Below are 17,372 nucleotides of genomic sequence, written 5' to 3'. Positions count from 1 at the left end.
AAACAAGCAGACTAACAAGGAAAGACAAGTTGAGACCTGATGACTTGAGAGTTCTGTCAGGACATTTTTCTTTATTTTTAATTAAACTTTATTGGTTAAGCACAGTTTTGTTCAAATACTGTGCTGTGTTTATTTATTGTTTATTCATAATTAAATTGTTCTTAATCCATATTATAATCATAATATGTAGTGTTGGTGAAATGTTTTGTGCTTGATGAAGGGATGATTATGAATGCTTCTGAACCCTCTGCAGCTCAAACCCTTTCTCTCCCTTTCTTCTTTCCTTCCTTACCTCACTTCTTATTCTCACCCCCTCTCTCCTTCACTTGTCCCTCTGTCACTGCACAGCCAGGAGGGGAGAGAGACAGACCTGGGTCTAAGTGGTTGTAACTTGTTCTTGTTGGTAAACATCCAGCTTAGAAAAAAAAAGTTAATGATGTTTGATATCAGTGTGATAATCCCCTGAAATGCCATTTTGTTTTTGCCATTTCAGTCATTGAACAAATCATACAAGCGATTCAGAGGTCTGGAATGACACTACTTTGATATACAGATGGGTTACAAATTAAAAATTACATTTTTAAAAATTAAAAATGATTAGAATTAAACATAAAGTGTCACCATGTGAGCCAGAACATCTTCCTTCATTTGGCGTTGCGATGGTGATGAAGAACGTTGTCTGACACGTCAGTTCAAAATCTTTCTTATGTGTTCAGTTAGATCTGGTGACTATGAAGGCCATGGCATTTGATTCACATTATTTTCATACTCATCAAACCATTCAGTGACCCCTTGTGCCCTGTGGATGGGGGCATTGTCATCCTAGAAGAGACCTCTCCTATCAGGATAGAAATATTTCATCACAGGATACAGACAGAACATCTTCGTATTGATTGGCAGTACCCTTTCCTTCTAAGAGGACAAGAGGACCCGAACCATGCCAGTAAAATAGCCCCAATAGCATGACGGCCACTGGATCCCCTCACTGTAGGGGGTCAAGCCTTCTGGCCTGTAGCCGTTCTCTTGGTGTTCACTACACATGACCTCGCCCACTTGTTGAGAATATGGTGAGGGATGACTCATCTGACCATATCGCTTTTCTCCAAATCTGTGTAAACCAGCGCTGCTGGTTTTTACATCACTGTACTCTCAAATATGCATTTGCCTTTGTAATGAGGGGTTTAAGTACTGTGACCCTACTGTAATATCCCCTCTATCTAACTGCTGATGGACTGTTCTTGCTGACAGTCTGATCACATCCTGCATTAACATTCTCACTCACCTGAGGAAGACTTGCTCTTCTGTTTTTCTTACATATCGCACTAAAGCACAAGCATCACGGTCATCAAATGTGATGTGAACCACATAGTCCGACCCAATTGACTGACATCTTACCCATCTGTGCCTCTACACTAACCAGTTGAGCAGCCTTTGTGACTGAAGCTCTGGCCAGCCATGCCTCAACATTATACTCTCTTTAAATTCATTTAGATCTTTTCCACCTGCCCTTGTGGTACAAAATCAGAATCAGCTGGGCCTGTTCAGCATTTTTATACATGCCACTGAGCATGATTGGATGTCAACTGCATAATTACACCATGCAGTGCACCTGTGTAGAAGCATCTGCATTTGTTATGTTTCTCCACTCATTCATTCAGGTTTGTCCTTTAATTTGTCACCCGTCTGTATATATGAATCCTTGTTGGACCCAGTTCTGGTACGGCCCTGTGAGCTATAGAGAGGACTCAGAATCATCAGGTGTTGGTTACCCAAAAGCATCTTAAAGCCACGGTACATGGTCAAAGACTTTGAGGCAGTGTACAAGGAGGATTTTACCAACAGTTGTTGGTGGTTTAACGTCATTGTTGACATGAAAGCAAAGCTCAGTTTAGCTTCCAGTTAAACATATCAAAAAAATATCGATATGATCTATTTTATTTCAAAGTATTTATATTCTAGGATGGACCTGTCATTTGTTGCTACTGCAGTAACTGTCAGCCAAGTATGCAAAAGGTTGGTGACTGCATTTCCTCAGAAGATTTCCCACATATCGCGGCATTGTCGTAGAGAGCATCTTTACCTAGTTGTTCATGTGTATAAAGATGGCAGCCTCGTAACCTGACATCTGGGGTCAGTCTTTCGCACAGTGCAGCATACAGATCCTACAGCAGACACATCATGACACATAAAATTTTTAAAAAGTATAGATATCATATGTACACTTTTAAAAATTGCAGATACATACTCTCATCTCCTGTTTGCTTTGGTTTCAAGGGTCTGTTTGCACTGTGTGACAGGTACTGGTCTGTGTTAAGATGTTCTTGGGCAACTCAACCCCAAAGTGTTGTTTATTGACTACTTCACGTTCAAGTCATGCATTGTGTTTGGTTGTCGGGTGCTGTGGGTGGGGTTTAACTCTGACTCTCTCCAAATCCTCCAATTGTTGTCTTCCGGCCACGCAGGGAAGATGGTGAAAAAAGTCTGCCCCTGCAACCAGCTCTGTAGTAACTATCTCTCTTTTTGGTCTTTCCTCCCTCCATCCATCCCCCACCTCCATCCCTTGCACTTGCTCTCCCATGCTTCCCCCTGCCCTCTTATGCCCTGTAGATTCAAATTCTGACTTTCAGATTTGAGATCAGATCAATTCAGTTATTTCAGCCAGTGGGGCTAATGGGAACATTGTATTTTTAATTTCAAGGTTTTGGTGAAGACGATTTTGATCAGAGAAGTCTGAGCTCTGAAATGACTGAACTGACCAGCCATCACAGATTCAAACTGACCGTGCATGCACATGCAAGCCCCTACACACATGTTCAAACACACAATAACTCACCTGAACAGCTGTTTGCCACTCTGCCCCCTCCCTTTCCTCCCCTCTCCTCTCCTCCCTTGTCATGGCTTGTGGTCTAGACTACGTTGCCCAGAATTCCATGCTGCTGCAGTCAGTCATGACTCAGCGTCTCCTCATTCTTATTTTCCTCCATTTTATTTAGCATGACATGACAGTTTCTGTCAGACCAACTGTATGGTTAGTTTTCTCCTGGTTAATCCCTGCATATTATGTCCTTTCTGGTGTGATGTCTGATAGGAGCAGATTATATAAATATTTGACAGCATGGCCTTGGGTGGTTTCCATTTGTCTGCAAAGGAAATGCATCAGCTCCTTGTAATTATAGTCTGGATTTGAGGTACTGTGCAGTAAATGGGTGGTAATAAAGTAAGAAAACGAGTAGTAATTGTATTACAGTATTCTTCATAGTAAAATAAAGATAGCAGTTCTTATTAATCCCTATACCCTCTTTCACTAGCCTGAATGATGAGACGAAACAATGTGAAAGATGTACATTGTATTGTCTGGGCCTTATCTGCAATATTTGGAATGCAGATTTGATTGAAGTGAAACCTTTAATTCTGAGATTCTGGCTGAGGTATTCTACAGTGTCAGTGTATAGTGATTTAGTTTCCTCTTGGCTTAGTAGAGAGGCACTAACATGAAGAAGTACAAACTTAGGATATGGTATTATAATGGTACTGGTGTTGTATAATATATAATGACTATTTAGTCTTTAACAGCAGCTGTATAGATACAGACACCCGAGCCAGTTTGCAGTGTTCTCTTTTTTTTCTGCAATGAATTTGCCATGATGAGTTTGATGCTGAGGATTGGTAAAGAGCAGACTACCCGCTGCTGTTACAGAGCTTGAGTGCCATCTACTGGTCCAAAAATAAATTAAAGCACTGAGATCAGTGGTACACAGGGCAAGTCTGATCAACAGCTACACTCAATGGTGTGTAGGAGCATTTTGGAGGAGAATGTGACTGGGAATGTCAGCTTTGCAGATTGCCCAGTGTATCCCTAATCTAATACCATGTATATACTGAAACATGTTCAGAGTTTGTCAAAATTGTTGGCAAAAGTGCCCATGTTCTGCAGTAAAATGTTGCTCTAGTATCAGTTTGTCTCTTGTCCCTGTTTATCATTATATCCATCATTAAAACTGAACAATATAATACTAGGATCATGTCAACATGCTGGCCTGCCCTAAAACTCTGTCCTGACCAGCATCTGTCACCATATAACAATCCCTCTCATGGTCAAGACAGGACATACATTCGCATTCATTGAGATTACGTCAGTTTCATGCTATTGTTTGAATAATATCTCACATTCTTTGTTCTTCTCCTCCCCTCTCTCTGTCTCTCCTCACAGGGACTAACAGCACCAATGCAGTGAGCGGTTCAGGTGGTTTGGGTCAGAGCCAGGGCGGTTCTCAGTGTCTGGCCCCCAACATGTCAGCCCCACACCAGAGGAAAGGAACCTTCACCGACGACCTCCATAAACTAGTGGACAACTGGGCCAGAGACGCCATGAACCTCTCACAGGTTTACTGCCATTTTATGATTCATGCTAGCAGAAGTTGTTTTGACACAGAACATGTTCCTTCCACAGTGACTTACCAGCTCCTGTAATTAGCTTACCGACAAGAGAGATAGAGGAAAGAAACTTAACTCTAAATGGCAGTTTGCTAAAAGCCAAAGTGGTTAGTAGGATAAACAACCCACAGCCAAAACATCCTGGCACTTGGCTGATGGGATGTTTTCAAAAACATCTACAACATCCTGTATCCATTTGGCACTTCATGAGTGTTAACATAGCCAGTAACTCCAGAATCTTATTTATGTTGACACCCCCCACCCCCCAGTTGATTTCTTTTATTGCTTGTTGATACAGCAATAGTTGACTGCAGCTGAGGCTTTTGATCATTATAGTGCTGAAACAATTCAGTCAGTTACATTTCTCAGTCTTATATGATAATAAACTGAATATCTATATGGACTGTTAAATAGACAAAACAGGACATTTGAAGATGTCAACTCAAGATTTTGGGACTGGTGATACACCTTTTACTGACATTTTAAAATCTAAGCAATGAATGGATTAGCTGACAAAGCAATCTTTAAATCAATAATTCATGTGTTAGCTTTAGTAGTATTCATTAGGATGCAGCTGTGTGCAATGGCTGCAATTCTAATGGAGCTACAGCTAACTGTTAGCTACATGTTGTGGGAAAAAAAAGCATTAGGTGTGTTGTCCCAGACTGTTGCTAACATTTTTGTTAATCAGCGAAGTCAAGTGCATATTCCAAAGCCAAATTTTTAGCCTTTGATAACATTTCAAAAACAAATATGATGATTTATTGTGTGTGATAACATTTTATATAGGTGAGTAAATGAAATCAAGCATTAACAACAAGCAATCTTTTTCAGGGTAAGAGGAGTGCCAAACAGCTGCAGCAAGCCCCAGCACAGGGACACAGCTACGAGGTCAGTCTAAACACACACACACACACACACACACACACACAATTTGCTTAAAAAAATGTAATGTCATGTTTTAATGTAATAATGTAAACCCTCCCCCTCCAGGTCATCCAGTCAGCCAGTCTGGGCAGGAAGTACTCGGCTCCCAGCCAGCTGTGTCCCAGCAGCATTGGAGGCTCTGCACACCTCCCCACAAACCCCACCACTGCTACCTCTATGGCTGCCCGCAAGGGCTCGCTGTGCCACCCCCCTGCCTCCTCTACTCCACCCCAACCCCAACCTCCACAGTTCATCCACTACACCCCCACTGCCGCCTACAGCGCGCAGTGGTCTGGTCCGGCTCATGGTTTGTCAACCTCACACCAAGCTCCAGCACAGCCTGGGCCTCTGCTGGTCAGCACCTCCCAGCCCCTGGGCCCATACTCCACCCCACAGGGTCAAATTCCCGGGCAGGGGCCGCTCCAAGCTTTCCATCTGACCAATGCTCTGCAGAAGTCAGTCAGCAACCCAGGAGGGCCCAATCTGCGGACCACGTAGGGCTGGGGGTGAGGGCTGCTTTGAATCACGGCCCGACTGGACTGAACTGGTGTGGAGCGGAGTGTTTTGGGCTGGATCAGCTGGAGAGGACAGAAGAACTGGAGGGGTGTGGAGTTTAAAATGTCAGAAGCTAACCTGTCCATGAGAGAAAAGGAAAAGCAGAAGTGAGAAGAAATCGGGAAAGAGAATTTACGAGTGCCAGTTGGCTATCTCCACTTGCCTCTGCTTCCATCCAAGTGTGCGAGAAGCTGTCACAGACACAAATGCAGCCACACAATATTCCTGTCTGCTGTATTTAACTGTGGGCTTGTGACGGTCAGCCAAATGCTCAAGGACAAAGAAAAAGACTGATGAGTGCAATGTTAAAAGGCCAAAGAGGTTCTGACAGGGTGTGGGACTGGTGTTAATAACTGTTTGTGTGTGCAGTATTGTGTATGCGCTGTTATGGCTTGGTCAAACACTTGTTCCATTTCATGCTCTAAATAGAGTGAACAAGTTCGTACATGATAGAGCGCACATTTGTCCTTGCTTGATGATGGTGGGAAGATATAACATAAGGTTAAAGGGGAGGAATGTGGTGGCCAGCTTTTACAGTATCCAACTTTAGCCCTTCTGTCCACACAGTACCTCATGATAACTTCTTATTACTCCATATTCTTGTGTGAAGAACTGGTTGTTGCCTGTGTTGTTTGTGTGTGTTCAGTCTTTCAAGCACAGCAGCCTTCCAGCTCTCAAAGAAGACAAACATGCAACAATGTCGTTTTTTCCACTAAATTTAATAAGGAAACTGGTGGACACTGGGAACGAGGGGTGGGCATGGCTGGCCATCACATTACAGGTGTCTTGCTTAGCGTTGTCAACATCATGGTGCATGAGAGGCTGAAATCAAACAGTGGCAGTGTTTTTGGCAGACGTTTGCATCCCTCACTGCAATGATTACAAGGGAGGATGTAAATGTCAGCAGATAAAAGCTTTGATATCAAGGGTAGTAAAAAATGATGTTTAGAACTGTAAACTACGATTATTATCTTAAGTTTAATCAGTTCAGGAAATGATTTTTCTTCAGTATTCAGAAGTTTTTCGTAACCATTAAAAGCACAAAGGATATCAAGAACAAATCGAACTAATGCATACTGAGAATAGGTGTAGCTCAGCGCTCGGTGGAGCTGTGACTCGTCAGCTTGAGAAAAGTCATGATTGCTACTCCTCTGTCACTTTCTGTGTCTTGTTCCTCTCCAGTTTAGACAAACCATTCAAGTAGAGAGAGAGAGATGGAGGGAAGAAAGCAGGTGAAGGTGGAGAGCAGCAAGAGAGTGTTTGTATGACATAACAGCCAAACATCACCTCTGTTTTCTGTCCAGCACTGAATGGACTCAACAGATTCTTCTGCACGCCAAACACCTCTTCACCATCACGAGCACCTCTTCCTCCATCCCTCTCTCCGCCTCTCTGTTGCCATTTGAAGCAATAACAGCAGAAACCTTTTAGAGGAGAAAAAAAAAGCCCAAACATGAGAGAACTCAGTGTGAAAAAGTGGCCTTGTTATCAGAATAATATCAGAGTCCCTGTACAGTTTCTGTTTGTTTTTTAGAAAGTCAGCTATGATGATTCCATTTTGTTGTTTTATTTTTTGTTTCGTTGAGTTTGGTTTGCTTTGCCGCCGCCAGCTAGCAATTGGACAAACAAACATTCACACAAACACACACACACATACACAGTGCATGAGACATTCATAAAGATACACACACAGTCATGCACGGACTCATGTAAATACATACACACACACATTGTTGGAGGCGCAGCAGCTGTTTAACGGACATAGACTCATAGACTAATGTCTCAGTTCTTAGTGTCATCATTAAGCTGGTTTCAACATTTGGGTTGAAATGATTGCAATGTACATTATTATCATCATTATTGTTGTTAATGATTATTATTCTATTTAAAAAGAAACAGAAACAAAAGGTGTTCTGTCGATGGACCTGTTATACACACACATCGGTGCTCGATGTGGAAACACTGTGATTATTGTTGTTTATTATTAGCAAATGTTGTTGGACGACATTAGTTTTAGGGTGAAATGTCGCAAATAAAAATAAAACAAACAAAAAAAAAAAACGAGCATACAGAGAACGGTTTGGGGTCCTTTCACTTTCAATTCACTGCTTTCTGCAAATGGATTCTCATCAAAATGTGAAAATTGAAAACCCCTCTTTTCAATAAACGTCCTTACATCCATTTACTAAGGACATACTCCAAAACAAATGCCTTACCAACAAATAATCAACTGCAGTTTCAGTTCATCTTTATAACTGATTGAATTGAAAGTTGAAACTGACCTCCAAGCCCAATTATAAAGAAAAACCGGCAGGATAGTTGATATTTAGATAATAAAGTAATGCTAGCTATTTTTTTCTTAATACAGTACTTATATATCAGACACTTTAAATAGCCCTCCTCTTCCCTTTCTCCCCTGGTTTTGTTAGATGAATGTGAATGTATAAACCAATGGTGTCCATTTTAATGTACTTGAAAAAAAAAAAGTCTGTCTTTTATTTTCGCTCTTATGCTTCCCCTGACCCTCCCCCAGGACCTCCGGTGAATACTGGAGGTACTTACTAGTGCCTTGCATCCTTCCTGTTGCTTCTTTGTCTGGGGTCAAGGACTTGGGTTAAAGTAAGCACAGCATGTGTGGAGAGTTGTGAGGTGTCGCTTTGAAGTCAGTGGTGATGACTGGACCTGGTTAGTGGAGCAGGGGTGCAGTAAAAATGGCTGCTGTTGTTAGCTGTGTTTGCCGTGGCGGGCTTGTGGTTAATTTCATGTGGAAGTGGAATTTCCTCAAAATGCAAAACTTTGGATGAAAAATGTAACCATGGAAAAACTGGAGACTTTCTATTGACAGAAAAATGAATTCATCCTTTCTCCGCCGCCATGTAAACCAGTGACACTGACCACTGAACACTGGAACAGGCCACCATTTGACGTCAGTGTTGTTTCTTTTGAAGTGAGGCCCATTGCTGTGCTTTACCTACGCATGAGGCCTGACTGTGTGTAAAGGCCCGGTTACGCCACCAACAGGATGAAAGATAGAGAGAGCGTGATACTTTTTCAGTGCCATTTTTTCAGGGTTTTAAATGTAGATATGAGAGAGGGTTGGGGGGGGGGTTAAGTTTTAAGGAGGGAGTTGTTGAAGATTGTATTTGAAGCTTGAACCACTCTGTACTTTAGAGGCACTGGCCCCGGTGCAGCATACAGTCAGGAGAGGATTGATACAGTGATACAGGGATCTCAAGTTACTTTCATTTTAATCTTGACATATCTCAAGTGGCATACAGATTTTATACCAAGACATAAATCTATTTTTTTTTTCTTTTACGTCTATGTGAACTTAGATGAAACCACGGTTAAAATACTCATTTCCGCTCACTGACTCCAGTTGGCAGCCAAAAATGTGACGGAGGCAATGATTAACTCTACAGTCAGATGAGTGGGTTTAATTGGAATAGCAGTGCTCTGATGTAAAAGTGCAGTTGGCTTGTGAAATAATGTGAGTGCCTGATGCTGATCATGTAGTTATAAAAAAAAAAATGTCTTGCTCTGTTTTTGTGCACCATTTTATTATTTTTAATGAATGGTGATTGCAGACAGTTTCCATAGAGAAACAATGCACTCAAACTTTACATAACATAGTAACTCGCCAGATCTGCTTCATCGGGGCTGTGTGGGTGTGGTTTGACATGTGACATCACCTTTTTCTAACCAAGCCCCACCCACATCAAACCAATGAGACAAGAAACAGAAAAAAAATACAGAAATCTGTCATTAAGTGTCAAGAGTTTAATGTAACAGATATTGTCATGCTTACAGCTGTTATAATCAAAAAGCATTTATGAGGCCAGTAGCTCTATGCTGTCCTTTTAACAGATATTTTTGGGAAAGCCTCCTCATCTGAGAATTGCTGCTATTGGGGGAAAAAAAACAAACAAACGTGTCTGCAAAAGGTATGAATATTGTCTCATCCACTCCTATTCCCACTGTATGTTTTTAAAGCTGCACCATTGGGGGTTAAAGTTGCCAAAAATCTAACAAGCGGTGGTGGTGGTGGTGGTGGTAACGGCAGTGGTGATTAAAGTGACTGTGAGCATTGTGGTGGTGGTGGTGATGATTGTACTGGTAGTGAGGATGGTGGTTGAAATGATGAAAGTGATGGTGATAGTTGCGTTATCGAGGTTTTAGATTCAAGGCCTTTGACACCCAGTCCTGTTTTCTCTTTTCATTTGTCACTGCAAATGAAACATATCTGGTACAAACTTTGACATTCACTTAAAAACCTAGCATCTGTTTTTTGTGGTTTTTTGCTGGGTATGGGTGTTCTGGATTCACATAAAAATATTACAAAAAGGTTACTTTGTAAAGTTTGTACAAAAAAAACGTTGCTTTTGCCTGGTTTTTGTGATATTTTCCATTTCTCATGAATAATAATGCAACATTTTTACTACTAGGCAAGTTTGGTTGAAGCTGTGAATAATCATTGAGCCACTTTGCTTTAGTTCTGGTTATGAGCATTCTGTCAAATCTTTTAATGATGCCACCAACTCAGTGCCATTTGACTTGCTGTCAGTGGAGTGGAACCATCAGAAGTGAAGATTAAAATAAATAAAAAAGAAAAAAAAGAAAATTGAGTGTAATTACCTACTGTTACTCTCTGGAGCTGTTTTTGCTTGAGTTAACATCCTGGATTTACACTTTGCAGCTGCTCTAGCCTCAAATGATTTCAACAGTAGCAGTTTGACAATAATTTGCTGTGTCTCTACTACATAATTACTATGAAAGGAATGCCTTCTGTGCAATGGCTGCAATGCAATATTGATTAAAGTTACAGTATGCTGTCAAGCTCTGAGGTTACAGTTAGGTTTGGAGGCTTCTAGACTTCAGTGGGTGAACAAGTTTTTTTTTTTTTTTTTCTTTCAGTTTTTTTTTTTGGGAGTTGTAGTGGAGGGCTCTTACTGTGAAAGGCTTGGGAGTTCTCCAGTGCGGGCACTCTTATTGTGAAGTTTCCTGAAGTTCAATTGGGAGAATGGGATTCATTTCCTGGTGACACACGTACAGTGTAGCAGCAGTAGTTGTTTTTAATTCACTCACATTATGATCAGATTTAGTTTCTGTTGGTGTTTTACAGTTTTCGCCTGTTCAGGACTCGCTTACCCTTTATGCTTTTTACTGTAGAAGTGCCCTCATGTAAAAAAAATAAATAAATAAAAAATGCCTTTTCATGCATCAACAGATCAACACACACACACACACACACACACACACACACACAGATTCATTTAGTGCATCTCCTTGCTGTTTCTTGTAGCTTCCTCCTGTGGAATGATGTCGAGTTTCTCTGACTGTTACTGAAAACATTTTTTCTCAACATGTTGATTATTTTTCTGTTCTCACGTTTTATTTTTTATTCCTCACTCATTTTATCTGCAGTTTTAATGTCTCTAGCGGCACCTGACTTAATTCAGTGGTTTCATTTTTCTGTATCGTGTTTGACATTGTACAAAACTGGTTGAATAAAAAAAAACAACACATGGATGAATGAATGAAAGAAAAACTAAAAAATACATGTAGGGAGTCATCGGCAGCCTTTAATGGTATGTTTTGCACTAAGTATAGAGTGTTCAAGCTTCATATTAAAAAAAAAAACTTTGCGCTTTGCGCTACAATACAATGAAATTTGTTACTTTATTTGTAAAAACTTAATAAATAAAAGTTGTTTAAATGAATGGGAGTGACTGGACTTATATGAAGTGATTGAATTAGAGGAAATTATGTCTGTTTTTTAGATTTTAATATGAAGAACAATGGATTTTTAACAAGCCCCGGGGTCACGATGAAGCACCACAACAACCTCGATAAAGGGCAAACAGATGGACGAACAGGTACGCAATGACATGACAACTTTTTCTCATCTTTAAACACCTAACTGGATAAATACAGTATCAGAATAACTCACTACAGTTTTGTTTCTCTGTCATTGCAGTACTTGTCCTCACCACATGGCTGCAGCACTTATCTGTATTTACTGTGTATCCTGCAGGATTTACTGTATAGTCTGGTCTCCTTTCAAATAGCTTCTTGCTTCAAGGCCAATCAGGAAACAGCTTGTTGTGAGGTGTGAATCCTGGGTTTATTACCTGTCACTATGGATACAGTGAGAATAACATAGTCAGCCCGGAGAGAAAGAGGCCTGAGGAAGGAAGGGAGGAAGGAAAGTGAGACTTACCGGTAGATTATAACAATAAATTTCCATCAAGCTCTTTTCCTGCTTTGATACGAATACTTCACTGTAAAAAATTATGTTTAAAAAAGTTTATTGCAGTTTAAATAATTGCCTCCAATCATCTCAATAGTCCAGTCAGACTCATTTGTTTTAGTGCTGAGGAATGAAACTTTACCTTGTCCTGACACTGACACTTATTACTTGTTTTTTTTTTTTACTTTAATATAAGAAATTTTGCACATACATGACCTGTAAAAAGCAAAATGAGCCTGACTCCCAGAGAGTAGTTGGTCATTTTTTGCAGGGAAAGGCTTGATTTTCAGCCTAATGTGAATCACAGTCGTAGTCATATAGAGTCGTATCTTTTAGCCTGAGGACAAAACACACTTCCATTTAAATCCTCCAGCCCAAAACCACTTTTCTTAAAAAAACAAAGGCTTCTCTGTTCCATTGGATTGTACAGAGAGTAAAGATCAGATAAGATGGAGACTAAATGTGACAATCATGAGCAGAAGCCAACCCTACAACTTCTCACTCACATGTGAGCTGCTGACACCATGAACAAGGTGTTACATTGCCCCTTAAACACAAATCTCCCACATATATTTGTCTTCGTAAAGGTCAAAAGAATGGCATTTGCATCCATGAAGAATAATGCAAATTATATTTCTTCTGGGTTTTTTTTTTTTTTTTTCCACTGTGTGTCAACTTTTACAGGAGGCAGTCGTAAAGTGAGAGAAAACAATCATCCACCACATGCTGGTACATTTTGACTCTGACTGCAGCCAGAAAATGGCGTGATGCCTTCTTACTCATGCGTGGAAATCCCTTTTTGTGCTTCTAAATCTGGCAGGAAACTACAGACATTTGGGGTCCTGTTGGACTGAGCGGCTTGTGAATTTTGGGATTTACCCTTCACTGTGTGGCCCGAGGACAACAATGACCGTGGTTGCACCAGAAACACAGGTGAATGATTAAGTAGCAGTCACTGAGCACCTAATCGAGCACTGAAGACAAGGTAATCATCCATGATCTTTACTGCGTAGTAAAAGGCAGAGACACTATCTGCTGTTGAACAGAGGACTTGAGCTGATAAATACTCTGAGAGAGACACACACACAAAGTACATGTAAACAGTCCCCTCACACAACATAATTACATATAAATACAGGAAGTCATCTCTCTCTGTTCTGCAAAGTCCCAAGAATAATTGAACTACATGAATGTGGGAATAAAGAAAGTAATTGAGCAAAAAAAAAATGTTAAAGAGGAGAAGTGAATGAACAGGATGTGAATGAAACAAGGAAATCAGCTTGTGTTGTCAACCTAAATAAGTGTGTGTATGTGTACGGTACTTATCATGTATTCAGCTTGTTGTTATGGCCAATTAGTAGAGTGGCTTGTTTCTTTTTCTTTTTTTTCTACAGCAGGGTGAAATGAAAGGACTCTGAGAGAGAAAGCGAGGGAGCAGAGAGAGATGGTGGTAAGACGAAAGAGAAAGATGGGGGGGGTCTTTGGATGTCATGTGTGTGGGAGAAGCTACAAATGCACAGACTGCAGACAGAGAGAACAACCAGTTCTTTGCTTCAGTTCATGTAAATGTTATAATCCATTTCACTGTATGAATCTACAGGATAAATGCATTACAACTTCAAATGTTTTATTTCTTATCTTGACAGTATCTAGAGACTGCACGTAAATCAGAAGGGCTCAGTCTGATGCTTTATCTCTTCATCTTTCTTATGTCTTGTGTTGTCATATATAGTAGTAGTAAATATTTGTCATATTACGATTGAAGCACTTTTACAGTTACCATCAATACCCTACTACAAGCACCGCTGAGAGGTCTGCTTAACTCCACACTGCAGAGACGTGTGGTTCACTTATGACATAAACTGAAAGTGCATGTAATCATCAGACATCCACCAGATAACTGCTACAACACTGTGATATCCTGTAGCCAGGTCAGCAGTCTACTGCATGAACAAATATTTTAATAGTAATAATCATACTGAAATAACAGGCTCGTTCAACCAATTAACAGTTAGAACAAGGTTTATGTAGCATTTAAGCAAAAAGCCCTTGTGTCTGACAACATGCGATCACATCTGTGAGGCCGCACTGTGGTGTTTGGAGTTAAAAGCTAACAATGCTAATGTGCTGATCTTAACATGGTATAATCTTCACCATCTTAGCTTTCCGTGTTAGCATACTGCAATTTGCTGGGGGGATCATCAGAGTTGATGCAAATCATCCTGAGGGGAACATGAATGTCTCTACCAAGAATATTACCAAAAATATTTTTTATAAAATGACCAGGTGAACCACGGAGAAGGAGTCAGCCTGAGCGTCACTACACCACAGTGTGCAACAAGTCGGACAGCTACTTTACTGACTGCCTCACAATATCAGATGAAGGAGCAAATAAAGGAAACTGTGGGTTATATGATGTCTTCTTCAGGAGAGGCAATCACATGACATAACAATCTGTTTCTCTTTGAGACAGGTTTTATGGGAGAGGTAGTCTTTACTACAGCTCATTTGACAGTGATAGTTTGCTGTTTAACAATAACACACAAACATGTAATAGTGCGCAGTATAATTTTGTGAGTGTAACTCCAGTGTAAACTCCATCGTCAGCTAAACACAAATAGCATGAGACTAAGTCACAGTTATAATGATAACTTGGTAAGATTCACTACAGTGGTGTCATATGTCTGAGCTGCTTGTTGTTGCTTTGGTGAGAATAACCACTGATTTTTCTAATATTTATAAACACAGATAAATATCTCTTACATAACCTTTATAGCTGACTGAGAGTTTCCATAAGGGTCTAATGATGGTGTGTGTGTGTGTGTGTATGTGTGTGTGTGTGTTTACTAAACAGCGATCACCCTCGCATTTTTTGTCCTTGCAAACATGCCCTTAGTGTGTGGAATCAAGTGTCTTTTCCTTCTTGTTCTCACCCCCTTTTTCTCTCTTCTTACTCATTTAGTCGCTCATTAATCTGACATCTGCCCTCCACTTACCTTCAGCTGCCCTTGAATAAAGAATATTAACCTTAGAACTACAGCTGGGCCATGACAAGTGTGGACCAGGATGTGAGTGAAGTGGAACACTCTTGCTGATTTAAGATCTGCAGGTTAGTACTTTGCTCAGGAGTGGTTAAAACGAAAGCAGAACGGCTCTCGTTCTTGGTTTCTTGTTCTCTTGATGATGTTACATACTCATCCAAGCTGATATGACAAAGTGAAAACAGAAATGTCACACTTTGCTGTGACACTTGAAATTTAGCTCAGGTGCTTCCCGTATCTCTTGATCATCTTTGAGATGTTTGTGCCCCTTGATTGAATTCCACCGGTGGTAAATTCAGTTGATTGGACATGATTTGGAAAGACACACACCTGTCCATATAAGGTCTCACTGCTGGGCAATGTGTATCAGAGCAAAAACAAAGACATGAGGTGGAAGGAACTGCCTGCACAGCTCAGAGACAGGACTGTGTTGAGGCACAGATCTGGGGAAGGCTAGAAAAACATTTCTACATTGAAGGTTCCCAAGAGCAAGTGTGGAACAAACAGGACTCTACATAGAAAAACTGAGAAATTGGAGAAAGAAAGGCCTTGGTACTGGAGGTGGCCAAGAACCTGATGGCCACTCTGGCTGAGAGATCAGAGATCCTGTGTGGAGATGGAGAAACTTCCAGAGGGACAACCAGTTCTAAGCATCATGTCCGTTTACCTCCAGACATGACGCTTAGAATTGAGGGCAAACACTTCAATCTTAGTTTCATCACACCAGAGAATCTTGTTCGTCACAGTTTGAGAGTCCTTAGGGTGATTTTTTGTAAACTCCAAGCAGATTTCATGTGATTGGTGGAGTGATTGGTATGAGATACCCATATTATTTGGTTCAAATGTTAACATGAGACACATCCCTCTCTGTGTTTCAATGTAAAACACAGAAAAGAAAAAATGTGTGTTGGACTAGTTTTTAAGCAAAATCCCATCCGTCCCCCATGCAGTAGCGATGATGTGGTAACCTTGGCCTGTTTACTGTAATCACGTAGCTGTGGCAATGTTGGCTCCTGAGTGGAGTCATTACAGGTTCCTGCTGCTGTTTCCTGTGGCCTGAGAGCAGCAGCTTCTCTCCCCTCGTCTGTTTACACGGCCTAGATTAACATGGCACTGGGTTTTAAATGGGTGTCTGTGTACATGTGTATTTCAGCACATTTTTGGCACAAAAAAAACCCACCTGTGGTCTCGAACGTGTGTGTACGTGTCCTCCATGTGCGTTTGTTTGTGTCAGTCTAATGTGAGTTTTTTTTGTGTGTTTAAATAGACTGGAGGAGCTGGAGTGTAGCTGAACACAAACAAACACTGTGTATCTCCATACAGACCATCCATCCAGCAGCCAAGAGGTCACAGGAACAGACACCGAATCATGCAAAAGTGAACTGAACCTCCATCTGTGAACTCACTGGAAAAACATGTAAGTTACAGCTGCTTTAAGCTTCTCTACACGGCTGAAACATCATGACAACATAAATCCACAAGGGTTCCTTTCTCTTTTGATTCCTCACTTCATTTGCCATAGTAACAAAAACCAGGAAGGGGAAGCCCCCTCTGTATGAAATCACCTGAAATTAAATGTTTTAAAGAGTGAGGTGTGTGTGTGTGTGTGTGTGTGTGTGTGTGTGTGTGTGTGTGTGTGTGTGTGTGTGGGAGGGAGGGAGGGAGAGGAAATGAAATACAAAACCTGGGAAGAGTGAGAGCAACTCATTCTGATGAGTTACATTTCACACGCATAAGGAACCACACAAAAGTTTCAAAAATGTTCTGCCTCAAACACCCACATGTGATTATCTAACGATGTTATATTCAGAGTTTCTCTGAAGGAAATAAGCAGAATGCGGCTCGTATTATCCCGCATAGTGTCGAACACTCTTACAGTGTGAACTGTGGTTTTTGCACCTAAACCTTCCTTGCTGTAAAAAGTGTGCATTTCCAGCCATAAACCATATCAGAAAGAGGTTGTGAAAGAGAAACAGAAAAGCAGTGTAACTGCTACTTTACTGCAGAAATAAATTTCCATCAGAATTCAGATGAGCAGACTCTCCTGGCTAACTTTAATCCTTTCCTCCAACATTGAAAGTATAGCCAGAAGAATCACAATAATTAGGATAATAAAAGGTATAATAATAAAGTATCTCAAGTTTAAAAAAAAAAAAAAAAAAAAA

General features: G+C 40.7%; 1 protein-coding gene across 6 annotated transcripts in view; it reads left to right on the top strand.

Moving 5' to 3' along the window:
* The window catches only part of wnk1b (WNK lysine deficient protein kinase 1b), a 90,347-nt gene extending 78,711 nt beyond the window's left edge, over positions 1–11,636 (top strand). For 5 of the 6 annotated variants that reach the window (XM_087177042.1, XM_087177045.1, XM_087177043.1 and 2 more), the window contains 3 exons: positions 4,211–4,383; positions 5,269–5,325; positions 5,428–11,636. In XM_087177042.1, coding sequence (XP_087033168.1) covers positions 4,211–4,383; positions 5,269–5,325; positions 5,428–5,859 — 662 coding nt within the window. In that variant the 3' untranslated portion in view covers positions 5,860–11,636. Of the gene's footprint in view, positions 1–2,462; positions 2,505–4,210; positions 4,384–5,268; positions 5,326–5,427 lie in introns of all 6 variants that reach the window. The other variant, XM_087177046.1, reaches the window with a different exon arrangement.
* The last annotated feature ends 5,736 nt before the right edge of the window (positions 11,637–17,372 follow it).

The sequence above is a fragment of the Seriola lalandi genome, unplaced genomic scaffold (genome assembly GCF_002814215.2).
Source record: "Seriola lalandi dorsalis isolate HSWRI2012SDOR001 ecotype SW California unplaced genomic scaffold, Sedor1 jcf7180002054579, whole genome shotgun sequence".
Classification (NCBI taxonomy): Eukaryota; Metazoa; Chordata; class Actinopteri; order Carangiformes; family Carangidae; genus Seriola; species Seriola lalandi.
Note: the sequence above shows the minus strand (reverse complement) of the source record. Positions and strands in the feature narration are given on the sequence as shown.